The sequence below is a fragment of the Ranitomeya imitator genome, chromosome 2 (assembly GCF_032444005.1).
Source record: "Ranitomeya imitator isolate aRanImi1 chromosome 2, aRanImi1.pri, whole genome shotgun sequence".
Taxonomy (NCBI): domain Eukaryota; kingdom Metazoa; phylum Chordata; class Amphibia; order Anura; family Dendrobatidae; genus Ranitomeya; species Ranitomeya imitator.
In genome coordinates, this window is record NC_091283.1 from 51,640,999 (window position 1) to 51,655,403 (window position 14,405).

Sequence of the window (14,405 nt, forward strand, 5' to 3'; positions counted from 1 at the left end):
CCTCCTTTTCTTACTGCACCAATCACCATCCTCATCTATACACCGGGAGCCCTGGGGACCTACTTCGCCTGTAGGAAGTTATACCATCTTAGCTGCCATAACATCACCCCAGTGGACCCTTTAAGCAGTGTCGATCCCCTCTGACCGAATACCACAGGTGGCGTCACAAACAAACTTTATTATCAAAACCCCTTTAAAAACTATCCCTTTTACTTGGGTGCCCAGGGCCATGGAGCGGGTCGCAGCCACCGTGACATCCCTTTAAGTTTTGGACCCGATACCGAGTACTCCCACGGCCGTGATGGGTGTTCCATATGCATGGCTCTGCGTCCTCCCCTTTCTATTCATGGGTCGGCATAATCCCCTTCTATGCATGGCTCGCTGTCCTCCCCCTTTAATGCATGGCTCCGCATCCTCCTCCGTCCTCCCCCTTGTATGTATGGCTCCGCATCTTGCCCCTGGTATGCATGGCTTGGCATCCTCCCCCATCCTCCCCAGTCCTCCCCCATCCTCCCCCTTGTTTGCCTGGCTCTGTGTCCTCTCCCGTCATACTCACCCACCTCGCGTGATCGCTGCATGTGTCTGCATCTCCGTTGTCCCGTCGCGGCAGCTCTTCCTGAGTTTAGCGGTCATGTGGTACCGCTCCTTAAGGTAATGAATATGCACTCCACGCATATGGGAATGGAGACGCATGAATATTCATTACCCTGAAGAGCGCTCCCCCTCCCTCACTGGCTTTCTGGACAATGACTCGTGTATAAGCCGAGGTGGAATTTTCAGCACAAAAAAATGTGCTGAAAATCTCGGCTTATACATGAGTATATACTGTATATTAATATTGAGCAGAATTAACTTCAGCCTATTGGTTTGGTCTCCACAAAGGTTCCGGTCCTTGATGTGGCCCCTCAGGAAAATTAGTTGCCCACCCCTGCATTACAGGATACACCTGAGCAGACAATTCCCTTCGAGCAATGAGATAAGCTATAGCCCTAATAACAAATAGAAAACTAACAGTAATAATCACGAGTAGGGTTGAGCGAAACGGGTTGGCCAGATTCAGAAGTCGCCGACTTTGGCAAAGTCGGGTTTCATGAAACCCGACCCGACCCCTGTGTGGGGTCGGCCATGAGGTCAGCGATCTTCTGATCTGGAATCGGAATTCCGATACCGAGTTCCGATATGTTTAAGATATCGGGAATCGGTATCGGAATTCATATTTAAGTGTAAAATAAAGAATAAAAATAAAAAAATATTGATTTACTCACCCTCGGACGCGCCCTGGTTCTCACCGGCAGCCGTCCTTCCTAAGAATGAGCGCCTGAAGGGCCTTCGATGATGTCGCGGCTTGTGATTGGTCGCGTGAGCGGTCACATGGGCGTCACGCGACCAATCATAAGCCGCAATTTCATCTAAGGTCCTTCAGGTGCTAATTCTTAGGAAGGAAGCGTCCGAGGGCGCATCCGAGGGTGAGTATATTCCTAATAGATATATACTCACCCTCGGACGCGCCCTGGTTCTAACCCGCAGCCTTCCTTCCTAAGAATCAGTGCCTGAAGGACCTTAGATGACGTCGCGGCTTGTGATTGGTCGCGTGACGCCCATGTGACCGCTCACGCGACCAATCACAAGCCGCGATGTCATCGAAGGTCCTTCAGGCACTCATTCTTAGGAAGGAAGGCTGCTGGTGAGAACCAGGGCACGTCCGAGGGTAAGTATATCAATATTTTTTATTTTGATTCTTTATTTTACACTTAAATATGGATCCCAGGGCCTGAAGGAGAGTTTCCCCGACACAGACCCCGACTTTTCGATAGGATCGGCCGATTTCACTCGTCCCGACTTTTGAAAAAGTTGGGTTTCGTGAAACCCGACCCGATCCTATAAAAAGAAAAGTCGCTCAACCCTAATCACGAGTTGTTACATCATGCATCTAACATTTCTACTTATTTGCACAGGAAAAAGACAAGGCTGATACTGAGTTTCACATGGATGGAGTGGTTTATAGCACTTTAGATTTGTTTGGCGCTGGGACAGAAACTGTCAGCTTGACACTCCGTTATGGACTGCCGATTCTCCTCAAGTATCCGGATGTTGAAGGTTGGAAATGTCTTCAAAATACTAATTAACTTCAACTTTCTAATAAGGCTTTACTTCAGTCCCGATTGTTGCAAACCTCTTTTCTCAATTTCCATGAATCTCAAATTCCAATTGTAAAAAAATAAAGTAAATGCTTTATATTCATTATTTAATAAGGTCATTGGCTAAGTTATTTGTGTGTCTAAACCCCAGTTGTCGTTCATCCTTACAGAACGTATCCATCAAGAGATCGACAAAGTCGTTGGAAGGGACAGGGCTCCATGTGTGGCGGATCGATCTCATATGCCCTATATGGATGCAGTAATCCATGAGATTCAAAGATACATTGACCTCATACCAATGGGATCTCCACGCAAAGTAATCCGTGATGTGACGTTTAGAGATTTCCATATTCCAAAGGTAAAACTGCACTTTCCTGTGTTCACTGATAGAAGCCAAGTGATATGGATCATGTAAGAGCTAAAATACAGTTCAATAGTATTATCATCGCTAATGAATTTACAAAAATGGTTGTAATAGTTAATGTTTATGTCATGTTATTGTTTTCCTAGGGTACAACTGTCTTCCCAATGCTCAGTTCTGTTCTCCATGATCCGAAACAGTTTAGTTACCCGGATCAGTTCAATCCGGGACATTTCCTGGATGAAAATGGCAAGTTTAGTAAGAACGATGGATTTATGCCATTTTCATCAGGTAAGTGCTAAAACTTTGAGTATTAACAGCATCGAGTCACAGAGTATAACACATTATTTTATAGTTATGGGTGAGTTGAGGATTTGAAGTAGGCTTAAATATTTTGGAGTTATGGCAAACAATTTAGACTGGATTGGTCGAACCTGTGAGATGTAACCAAAATAAAATAAAATACCATTTTTGTGCCTTCTGATTTATTAGAGGGCAGATCCTCATTCATAGACTCAGCCAATATCTGCATTAACTTGCATCTCCTATCCTTCCTGACCCAGGATTTTAGTACATTATCTCAACAGACTTTTGACATTATGTAATTATTCTTTCCAAAGCAAATACAAAAAATAATCATACCAAATAAATGCATAAACATTTTTTTTTTATATAAGGATCTAAGTTTCATGAAGGTGCATTAAAAAATTAAATGTTCCAATAAGAAGATGGTATCTGTTTTGGGCTGTGTTTCTGTTGTGCTGTGGTGTCTATTGTCTGTACAAGTCCCCTCTATAATTTGTAAAGCGCTGCGGAATATGTTGGCGCTATATAAATAAAAATTATTATTATTATAAGAAGATGAAGGATAATCTAGAACAAATTGTGGGATTTACAAGGTCAATATTTCAAGTTATGAGAGCGATCATAATCAACATTATTTTATGGATCAGCAAGTTGATATAAAAGGAAATCAAAATACATGCATAAACCCAAATTATGGTCACTTTCACATGTTTCCAGAACATGTGGCATCAGCTTTTTTATGGGTATCACATGTACCCATTATAACCCACTAAATAGTGGCCCGATTCTAACGCATCGGGTATTCTAGAATATGTATGTAGTTTATTTATGAAGATTTAAGAATAATGCAATTCATACACAGGATTTTCCAGGGAAAATATATACATTATCATAAAATTGTATTGCTCATAAAACTTAATATAACTGAACGAAATAATTAAACAGATCATCAAAATATATAAACCATTACATGAATATCTAACTGTATTTAAATCCTTCGCCAATATCACTGATTGGTCGCAGCCGGCCGGGCGCGACCAATCAGCGAAGCATGGTTCAAACCCCACGCCAATTTGCGGCTGGACTGCGCCTGTCGCTGATTGGTCACGGGCGGCTGGCGCGACCAATCAGCGACGCGAGATTTCCGTTACAGACAAATAGACAGAATTAGAGGATTATATAGTAGATGATGCTATGCGCACAGAGCCGACTCAAGGTTTTTGTCGCCCCCGGGCGAAAGAGTCTCAGCTCCTTTAACCCATACCACAATTCATGATGCACAGATACGGCAGAGAAATATAGCTATAGTACAATGCCAAAGATTTCACATCTTACATTACATGAGTAATATCTATAGTAAATTCTACAGTAGCTCAGAAACCAGACTGTATAGTCCAGTGCTCCATACAGTATAATGGGCACCACAACATAGTGCTCCATAAAGAGAAAAGAGCCCCACATAATGCTCCATGCAGTATTATGGGCACCACATATTGCTCCTGTGATGCGAGTCACTATAGTAAATATTAGTCCCAGAAGTGGAGAGAAGGACTACAATAGCAGACAGCAAAATATGTACTACTTACAGAATAAGTAAAGGAAGGTCAAACAATTTGAGGTCAGGTCCAGAAAATGGCGCAGTGCACCAAGGGGAAGTCAGAGAAGAAATCCAATTCATGAGCCGAGGTCAGGAAAACCAGAAAGATCAGACAGTTTACAGGGAGCAGGCACAAGAGAAGTCAGGTCACTAGCACAGAGTCTAAGTCCAGCAAGGGAATAAAGTCAGGCTGGGTCAGGCACAGAGCACAGAGGGATTAGTCTTACACAGGCAGGAGCAAGTGCATGATTGACACTGGATGGAGGAGCTAGCATGCTTAAGTAGAAGACTAATCAAGGAAAGTGAACACAGATGATTGCAGCACAGAGCCAGCACAACCAAAGCAGACTGACAGCTCCTACACAAAGTAACATATCAGGCAAGAACAGAGTGGAGATTGTGACAGTACCCCATCTTCAAGGGGGGCCACCAGACCCCCAGGTTTCCCAGGATACCTCCGATGAAAGGCCCAGACAAACCGATCAGCCCTTACAGAATGAGCTGGGACTCAGGACCGTTCCTCAGGTCCATACCCCTTCCAATGTACCAGATATTGAAGGGAATTCCTGACCACTCGTGAATCAATGATCCTTTGCACTTCATATTCCAAGTTTCCCTTAATAGACACCAGAGGAGGCAGAGGTGAGGAAGACTGAACTGGGGAATAAACTCCTTCAACAATGACTTATGGAACACATTAGGAATAAGGAAAAACCGAGGGAGCTTTAATCGGAAGGCAACTGGATTGACCACCTCCAGAATTTCATATGGGCCAATGAATCTAGGAACCAACTTCAGCGAGGGAATCTTCAATCTAATATTCTTAGAGGATAGCCATACCTTATCTCCCACTTTGAAGGCAACCCCTAACGAGTGCCTCCTATCGGGCTTTTGCCAATGCCGAGTCACCCCAATGTTTTTTTTAACCTCCTTCCAGACATCCCCCAACTCTCCTAGAGAACTCACCAAAATGGGGATGAAACCAGTAAATACAGAAAAATGGCAAGGTCCCCGTGGACTGATTAACCCGACTGTTAAAGGTAAACTCAGCCAGGGGAAGAAATGATGACCAATTCTCCTGCTGATCGGTGACAAAACTTCTTAAAATTTGCTCCACAGACTGACTTGCCCTCTCTATCTGACCATTAGCTTCAGAGTGATAAGAAGAGGAAAAGGACAAATCCATCCCCAATTTTCTGAAGAAAGCCCTCCAAAATCTAGAGACAAATTGTACATCCCTATCCAACACAATATTTAGAGGAATCCCATGCAATCATATCCTATGAATAACAAACAGTTTGGAGAGAGTTTCAGCATTGGGTAACCCAGATAATGGGACGAAGTGAGCTTGCTTGCTGAAGCAATCGACTACCACCCAAATAGCAGTCATCCCCCCAGACAGAGGCAAATCAGGAATAAAATCCAAGGACAAATGAGTCTATGGTTTATCCAGAATTGGCAAAGGAGCCAATTCCCCGGTCGGCAATGCTGTACTTTGGTGAGTGCACAAGATTCACACGCAGACACAAAATCTCACACAATATCCTTATGCATAGTGGACCACCAAAAGAATCTAGCAACTGCCCTCGGAGTGGCAGTGACCCCAGGATGACCACTCAACACAAAATCATGGAATTCATGCAAAAGGCATAATCTGAGATACATAGCGACAAACAGCTTGCATTCAGGGGTAGTGGAAGGAGCCAAAGACTGAGCAGTACGGATTTCAGCTTCCAGCTCAGAGGAAACCATGGCCACAATAATACCCTGAGGAAGAATGGAGGAAGGAGCTTCTGGACGGGACACAGAATCAAAACTGCAAGACAGGGCATCCACCCTCACGTTCTTTGACCCTGGTCTGAATGTAATAGAAGAATTAAATCGTGAAAAAAGACCATTGGGCCTGTTTAAGTGTCAACCGCTTGGCAGATTCAATATAAGCTATGGATGAGCATTTTATACCTCAATTTTTCAAAAGCAAACTTGACAGCAAGTTGCAACAATCGGGACTGAAGTAAAACCTTATTAGAAAGTTGAAATTAATTAGTATTTTGAAGACTTTTCCAACCTTCAACATCCAGATGCTTGAGGAGAATCATCAGTCCATAACGGAGTGTCAAGCTGACAGTTTCCATCCCAGCGCTAAACAAATCTAAAGTGCTAAAAACCACTTCATCCATGTGAAACTCAGTATCAGCCTTGTCTTTTTCCTGTGCAAATAAGTAGAGTAAGTTAAATGCATGAAGTAAAGTTTGATTATTACTGTTAGTAATAAACATCCTCAACAGATCTAAAAAATGTATTTAGTAATGTACAAACAAAGTTTTGGGAGGGGGTTTGCACTGTCACATTTTGAACCTTTGCTCATGAGATCTAAAACTGTTTAGTTGTACATACAGCAAGTTGTTGATTTATTGAACTATTCCTTTACCTTCCAGGAAAACGGATCTGTCTTGGAGCAGGTCTTGCAAGGATGGAGCTCTTCCTGCTTTTCACCACCATTCTACAGAACTTTAACCTCCGGTCACCTGTGGAAATAGATGAATTAGACTTGACACCTACAATAAGTGCACTTGGAAATTTTCCTCAATATTACGAGTTGGCCTTCATCCCTCATTGATTGATTCCAAACTTTTTTTATTTTATTACATCTATTTCTAATTTTTACATTTCCCAGTTCCAAAAAAAATGATAACCAAATTATTAATACTTACCAGTCTTTATTGGAAATATTTTTTTTTTAACTCTAAAAAATAAATTATTTTTATTCTTAAAAAAATTTGCCAAAGTGTCAGTGCACATAAATCAGTGTCTGATCAAGGAACTAGGTCAAGATTTATCTCATGCCAAAATGTAGGCCTCATCTAAATGGGCAAACTACACATCTGTTTTGTATAGTTCCATAATACAAACACAGGGCCGCCATCCGTGCATTACTGCCCTTACTGGCGTATGGGGCCCAATGAGGGTGAGGGCCTGGTCCGGGCCTCCCTCTTCACTGGGCCCCATGGGCAGGATTCAGCCGTTCGTTCAGTAACAAGACACATGTTGAGTTAAAATCTATTGCCATGCAGTGGTACAGTATGGGGCCTGTGAGTCGGGGGTTCCCAGTACTAGCACTGGCACTGGGCCCCCCCTCAAATATTCACCTCTCCTCATTCCTCGTAGCTCTAGTCTCTTCGGCATTTTCTGACTGTGCTATCTCAGGGAAGTAGGCACGATGACGTCACTACAGCGCGCCCTCTGTGCTGAGCAGTACAGAGAGTCAGAAGGTGCTGAAGAGCTCAGAACAGCGGCCAATGGGAACAGGAGAGGTGAGTATTTGATTTTTAATGTATGGATCATAACATGGAGCCCATATATACTTTATGGAGCATTATATGGAGCTCTTTATATTGTATGCAGCACTACATGGCGCCATTATACAGTATGGATCAATATATGGGGCTCATTATACTGTATTGAGCAATACATGGGGACATAATGCAGTATGAAGCAATCTAGATGGTCATTATATACTGTATGGAGCAAAATATATGGGGTCCATTATAAAGCATGAAGCGATATATTGGGCCATTATACTGTATGGACCAATATACTGGGCCATTATACAGTATGGAGCAACATGTGGGGCCACAATATACTGTATGGAGCAATATATGGGGCCATTATACAGAATGGAGCAACATATGGGCCCATTATACAGTATGGAGCAACATATGGGACCATTATACTGTATATTATAGAGCATTATATGGGACTATTAAACTGTATGGGGCATTATATGTAGCCCTTCTACTATATGAAACTATATATAGGGACATTATACAGTATGTACAGCATTATATAGGGCTCATTACACTGTATGGATGAATAAATGGGGCCCATTATACTGTATGGAGCAATATATGTGGATCATAATACTGTATGGAGCAATATATAGGACCCATTATACTGTATGGAGGTCTATGTGGTGCCCATAATACTGTATGGAGGACTATTAATCCATAATGATCCAGCACATCTTCTTGACAATAAAAATAAAGTAAAGTTATATTCTCATGTGGGACTAGCTATCCCATTCTGTCTTGATCTCCAACAATGTTTTTAAGAGGATTTGAATAAAGTAAAAGTTTTTTTTATTATCAAGAAGATGTGCTGGATCATTATGGATTAACTTTGCATGCGGGCTTGAATGCTATTCCATGCACCTTCGTGGATAACTGCACCTGCTGTGGACAATTCAAGGGTGAGCTGATGAACTTTTTCTTATATTTTCTTATATTGTATGGAGGATTATATAGTGCCCATAATTCTGAATGGAGGACTATGTTGTGCCCATAATACCACTGTGCGCTACGAGAACAGCACAGAGAGTGGCGGGACCACATGTCTTTGCAGCACAGCACTTAGCACTTTAACTCCTTGCACAAGCTAGTCCCCTGATGAATAGACTTGAATGAAACTGGTTGGGAAACCACTGAAGGGAGAGTGCAGGGCTTTTTCAGCACAGTGTTAGTTGTGGACTGCCCTTGCCAGGGCGGGAGTCTTGGGGACATCTTACTGCTAACCCCATAGGTACTGACTGGGCATTGTCCATCTTATTATTATTTATTATTATTATTTATTGTTATAGCGCCATTTATTCCATGGCGCTTTACATGTGAGGAGGGGTATACATAATAAAAACAAGTACAATAATCTTAAACAATACAAGTCACAACTGGTACAGGAGGAGAGAGGACCCTGCCCGCGAGGGCTCACAATCTACAAGGGATGGGTGAGGATTCAGTAGGCGAGGATAGAGCTGGAATCTTAGGAATCTTCTGATGATCCAACCAGGTAACAAGATTCACTCCCCTGTGAAAGCATATGTCTGATTTGGTGACAACGTTCCTTACCTTATACTTTCACACCTGATTATTATGAGTCCGTTATCCATTCTAAGCGATATCCAAGAAGCATTGTTTCTCCTTGCGGAGATTGACATGCTAAGCATGCCGAGATGAGGAGTCATAAAGCCACAATGCTCCTCTGGGAAATATGCAAATTGTCTCTTCAGAGAGGAAGAGGACTAGAACTCTGGTGCCACCTATTGGAAGGTAGCAATCCTACAAGTCAATGTCGACCCTTTAACAAGCCTTGTCCCATGACTTAGGATAATAGTTAAACCAGAATTTCGATTTGCAGACAGTTTTTCGGGGTACTGCCCCTCGTCAGTGCAAAGTGGAGATCTGGTTTGGCTGTGTGAGAGGGGTCCGACCGATATCCAAGAAGCATCGTTTCTCCTTACAGAGATTGACATGCTAAGCATGCCAAGATGAGGAGACTTAAAGCCACAATGCTCCTCTTGAGTTGTAGGATTGCTACCTTTCAATCAGTGGCATTAGAGTTCTAGTTCTCTTCCTCTCTGAAGATACAATTTGCATAATTAGCATACTCCCAGAGGAGCATTGCAGCTCCAGTGTGCCTAAACAACATTTGACGCCCACATATTTGGCATTTGAGCAGTGATGACAGCCAGCCTAATTTACAGGTGCATGTCTCCAGAAGCATGAGCTGGGCATAATGTGCTGGTCACTACAGCGTACTGGTCACTACAGCGTACTGGTCACTACAGCGTACTGGTCACTACAGCGTACTGGTCACTACAGCATACTGGTCACTACAGCGGCAGTTTGCAATATTCACTCTGCAACATCCACTGCTGCCTGTTTCTGGAAAACACCCATGGAATCAAAATTATCACTACATCTGTAGATAAATTCTGAAAGGGTTATAATTTCCAAAATGGGGTCACTGGAGGGGGGATTCTGCTTTTCTAGAACTTAGGGGCTCTTTATATGGAATCCACAAACTAGTCTAGGAAAATCTGAGTTCTAGGCGGCAAATAGCGTCCTTCCAGAATCACATCGTATGGCAAAGTATTAGGCTATGTGCACACGTTGCGGATTTTCTGCGGATCCGCAATGTTTTTTGCAGTGCAGAAATGCTGCAGATCCGCAATTGATTAACAGTACAATGTAAATCAATGAGAAAAAAAAATGCTGTGCACACTTTGCGGAAAATCCGCTACGGAAATGCTGCGGTTTAAAAGAAGTAGTATGTCACTTCTTTTTTGAGAATCTGCAGCGTTTTTGTACCCATTCTATTATAGAAAACCGCAGGGGAAAAAAACGCAGCAAATCTGCAAGAAACCCGCAGCAAAGACGCACAAAAAACGCTGCGGAACTGCACAAAAAACGAGACAAATTCGCAGGTGCGTTTTCTGCCAGGAGAGGCAGAATCCGCACCAGAAATTCCTAAACCTAATCCGCAACGTGTGCACATAGCCGTACTGTACAGACACATTTGGGGTATTTCTACATTCAGCAGAAATTGTGGGTCAAATTCAGGTGCCATTTTTACCCATTTCCCAGTATGAAAATGTAAAACGTGGGGCTAACACTTGGTGGTAAAAATGTAAATTATTTTTTCTTCACTTCCCAATGGTATAAAAGTTTGTGACACGCCTGTGGTGTCAATATAATCGCTGCACCCCTAGATTAATTCAGTGAGAGCTTTAATTGGTAAAATGGGGTCATTTATGGGGGGTTCTGCTGTTCTGGCACCTCAGAGGCTCTAACATGGCACCCTCAAACAAGTGCAGCAATATCTGCAATGTAATTTGGCGCTACTCCCTTCTGACCTGTGCACTGTGCCTGAAAAGTAGTTTTCGACCACATAAGGGGTATCTGTGAACTCAGGAGACATTGCACAACAAGCTTTGGGGTCCATTTTCTCCTTTTACCCTTGTGAAAATACAAAATTTCTTCTAGCTAAAAAAGATTTTTGTAGGAAAAATTTGATTTTTTTTTATTTTCATGGCTTAAACTTATAAACTTCTGTGAAGCACCTGGGGGTTCAAGGTGCTCAATACACATCTAGATAAGGTCCCAAAGGGGTCTAGCTTCCAAAATATGGTCACTTGTGGGGGTTTCCACTGTTTAGTAACATCAGGGGCTCTTCAAACGGGACATAGCGTCCGCTAATTATTACATCAAATTTGGCATTAGAAAAGTCAAATGACCCTGCTTCCCTTCCAAGCTCTGTCATGCACCCAAACAGTGGTTTTCCCCCACATTTGTGGTATCGGCGTACTCAGGAAAAATGGCTCAACAAACTGTATGGAGCAATTTCTCCTCTTACCCTTATGAAATTGCAAAATATGGAGCTAAAAAGATGTATTTGGGAAATTTAAAAAAAAAAAATTTCATGGCTCTACGCTATAAACTTCTGTGAAGCACATGTGGGTTCAAGGTGTTCAATACACATCTAGACAAGTTCCATAAGGGGTCTAGTTTACATAATGGCAGGGGGTTTCCACTGTTTAGGCACAACAGGGTGTTAGGGCTAGCGGAACGCACCAAATACTAAGACAGATAGAGTATGGTGCGTTCGCAGCCCGGGGTCCACCGTGCAGAGATGAAACCTGCTGCCAAGTAATGACGGACTATATGGCGGTACTCATAAGTATACACACGTGGGTTAAACTTCACCCAGCGTGAAGGAAGCGATCCTGTTGCGTCACAGGATCGCGGTACCGCATATAGAGCGCGAGCAAGTAGTCAGCGAACTCAACCCCAACTAGGATTGAAGTCCGATTAGACCCTTGCTGGCACAACACCGCAACTGGGTGTGTAAGGAAGCTAAATAAGAATATTAGGGCACAAGAGTGCATGCGGTGCCGCACTGACGAACGCCACTAACCACCCAGGCTTGGGTAAGGAAAGCACAGAGGAAGTGCACGGCGCCGTACTGGCGGTCACAGCAACTGGACGCTGTAATGTGTGATTCGTGCTGTAGGATAAGTCGGGCGCTAGATGGCAACCATACACCTTCCGCGAACAGACATTCAATAGGGAAGGGGTATCCAAGGACGACTTGCACTCACAACAAACACACGTATGCAAATGTACACTAGCGCATGGCCGTGCGGTCATGCGCAGTTTATATAGTTGCAGCACAGGAAGTGGACACAGAAACTTTGCCCTTCCAAGACCTGCCAAGAGGACCAATGGAATGTGCTGCAGGGCCTGAGCACATGACCCTCGATCTCCAACGGGAGATCTTGCCCTGGGCATGCTCAGTGTGTGCAGACAAGGACTTAGTCCCAGAGAAGTCCGCTCGCGTACCACCTTGCACCCCAAAATAGCGTTCACCTCGTAATCGTCCGTAGACGAACCCGATGTCCCGGCAGATGACTCGGAAAACCGAGACATGTATACGGGTTTCAAGAGGGACACATGAAAGGTGTCGGTGATACCCAAGCGTGGAGGAAGAGCCAAACGGTAGACCACAGGATTAACCTGTTCGAGAACCCTGAAGGGACCCAAGTAGCGAGGAGCAAACTTAGTGGACTCAACTCGCAGCCTGATGTTACGGGCGGAGAGCCACACCAAGTCGCCAGGAGCAAAGGTCGAAGCGGGGCGCCGATGAACATTGGCGGAGAACCTCATTCTCTCCTTGGAGGCCCGAATGGCATCCTGCGTGCGGTCCCAAATGTCCCGTGCCTCCACAGCCCAGTCTGCCACCCTGGGGTCAGCAGAAGACACAGGCATGGGCACAGGAACACGCGGATGCTGGCCGTAATTTAGGAGGAATGGAGTCTGACCGGTGGAGTCGGCTATGGCATTGTTAAGTGCAAACTCTGCCCACGGTAGCAGGGATGCCCAGTCATCCTGCCTGGCAGAAACAAAATGTCGTAAATATGTGACCAAGGTCTGGTTGGCCCTCTCTACCAAGCCATTCGTCTCGGGATGATATGCCGAAGAGAGATTCAACTCAATACTGAGTAGACGACAAAGCTCTCTCCAGAATCGAGACGCAAACTGGGGACCCCGGTCACTAACAATTTTGTCTGGCATACCGTGTAGGCGAAAGATATGCTTGACGAACAAGACAGCCAACGCCCGTGCAGAAGGTAGCCGTGGAAGAGGCACCAAGTGCACCATTTTGGAAAAATGGTCGGTGATCACCCAGATAATGGTGCAGTTACGAGACTTGGGTAAGCCCACCACAAAGTCCATCCCGACCATCTCCCAGGGCCTGTCCGCCACCGGCAGAGGATAAAGCAAACCAGCTGGCCGTTGCCGAGGAGTCTTGTTCTTGGCGCAAGAGACACATGCCCGAACATACTCTGCGACATCACGAGCCATATGCGGCCACCAGTATGTCCTCGCCAGTAACTCAGATGTCCTTTTGGTACCAAAATGTCCACCCACCCTGGACAAGTGTGCCCAAGAGAGAACCTCCGGTCGCAAACTGGATGGTACAAAAGTCTTGCCCGGAGGCACAGACTCTAGCGAAACCGGGGCCACAGTTCTCAAGCTCTCGGTGGGGACAATAAGCCGAGGCTCCTCCTCCTCCTCCGCAGATGACACAACGGAGCGAGAGAGAGCGTCGGCCCGAATGTTCTTCTCCCCAGAAAGAAAATAAAGGGTGAAATGAAACCGGGAGAAGAATAAGGACCATCTGGCCTGGCGAGAATTCAACCGCTGGGCTGTCTGCAGGTACACCAAATTTTTATGGTCTGTGAAGACTTGGAAGGGAAAACGTGCTCCCTCAAAGAGATGTCTCCACTCTGAGAAAGCCAACTTCATGGCTAGCAACTCCCTGTCCCCGATGGAATAATTCCTCTCTGCTGGTGAGAAGGTCTTGGAGAAAAAGAAGCAAGGATGCTTCCGACCTTGAGCATCCTTTTGGAAGAGGACTGCTCCAGCACCAACAGAAGAGGCATCCACCTCCATGATAAATGCCTTATCAACATCGGGGCGATGTAGGATGGGAGCGCTAGTGAAGTGTGACTTTATAGAGTTAAAGGCCTTGGAGACCTCCTCAGACCACAATTTGGGATTCGCCCCTTTCTTGGTGAGGGCAACCAAGGGAGCTACCAAAGTTGAAAAGTGCGGAATGAACTGGCGATAATAATTAATGAACCCCATAAAGCGCTGCACCGCTTTAA

General features: G+C 44.5%; 1 protein-coding gene across 1 annotated transcript in view; it reads left to right on the forward strand.

The window, feature by feature from the left end:
* Positions 1-7,174, forward strand: part of LOC138661795 (cytochrome P450 2G1-like) — a 64,264-nt gene extending 57,090 nt beyond the window's left edge. Inside the window, exons 6-9 of the mRNA XM_069746719.1 lie at positions 1,956-2,097; positions 2,309-2,496; positions 2,649-2,790; positions 6,841-7,174. Coding sequence (XP_069602820.1) covers positions 1,956-2,097; positions 2,309-2,496; positions 2,649-2,790; positions 6,841-7,022 — 654 coding nt within the window. The 3' untranslated portion in view covers positions 7,023-7,174. The remainder of the gene's footprint in view (positions 1-1,955; positions 2,098-2,308; positions 2,497-2,648; positions 2,791-6,840) is intronic.
* Positions 7,175-14,405: the final 7,231 nt, after the last annotated feature.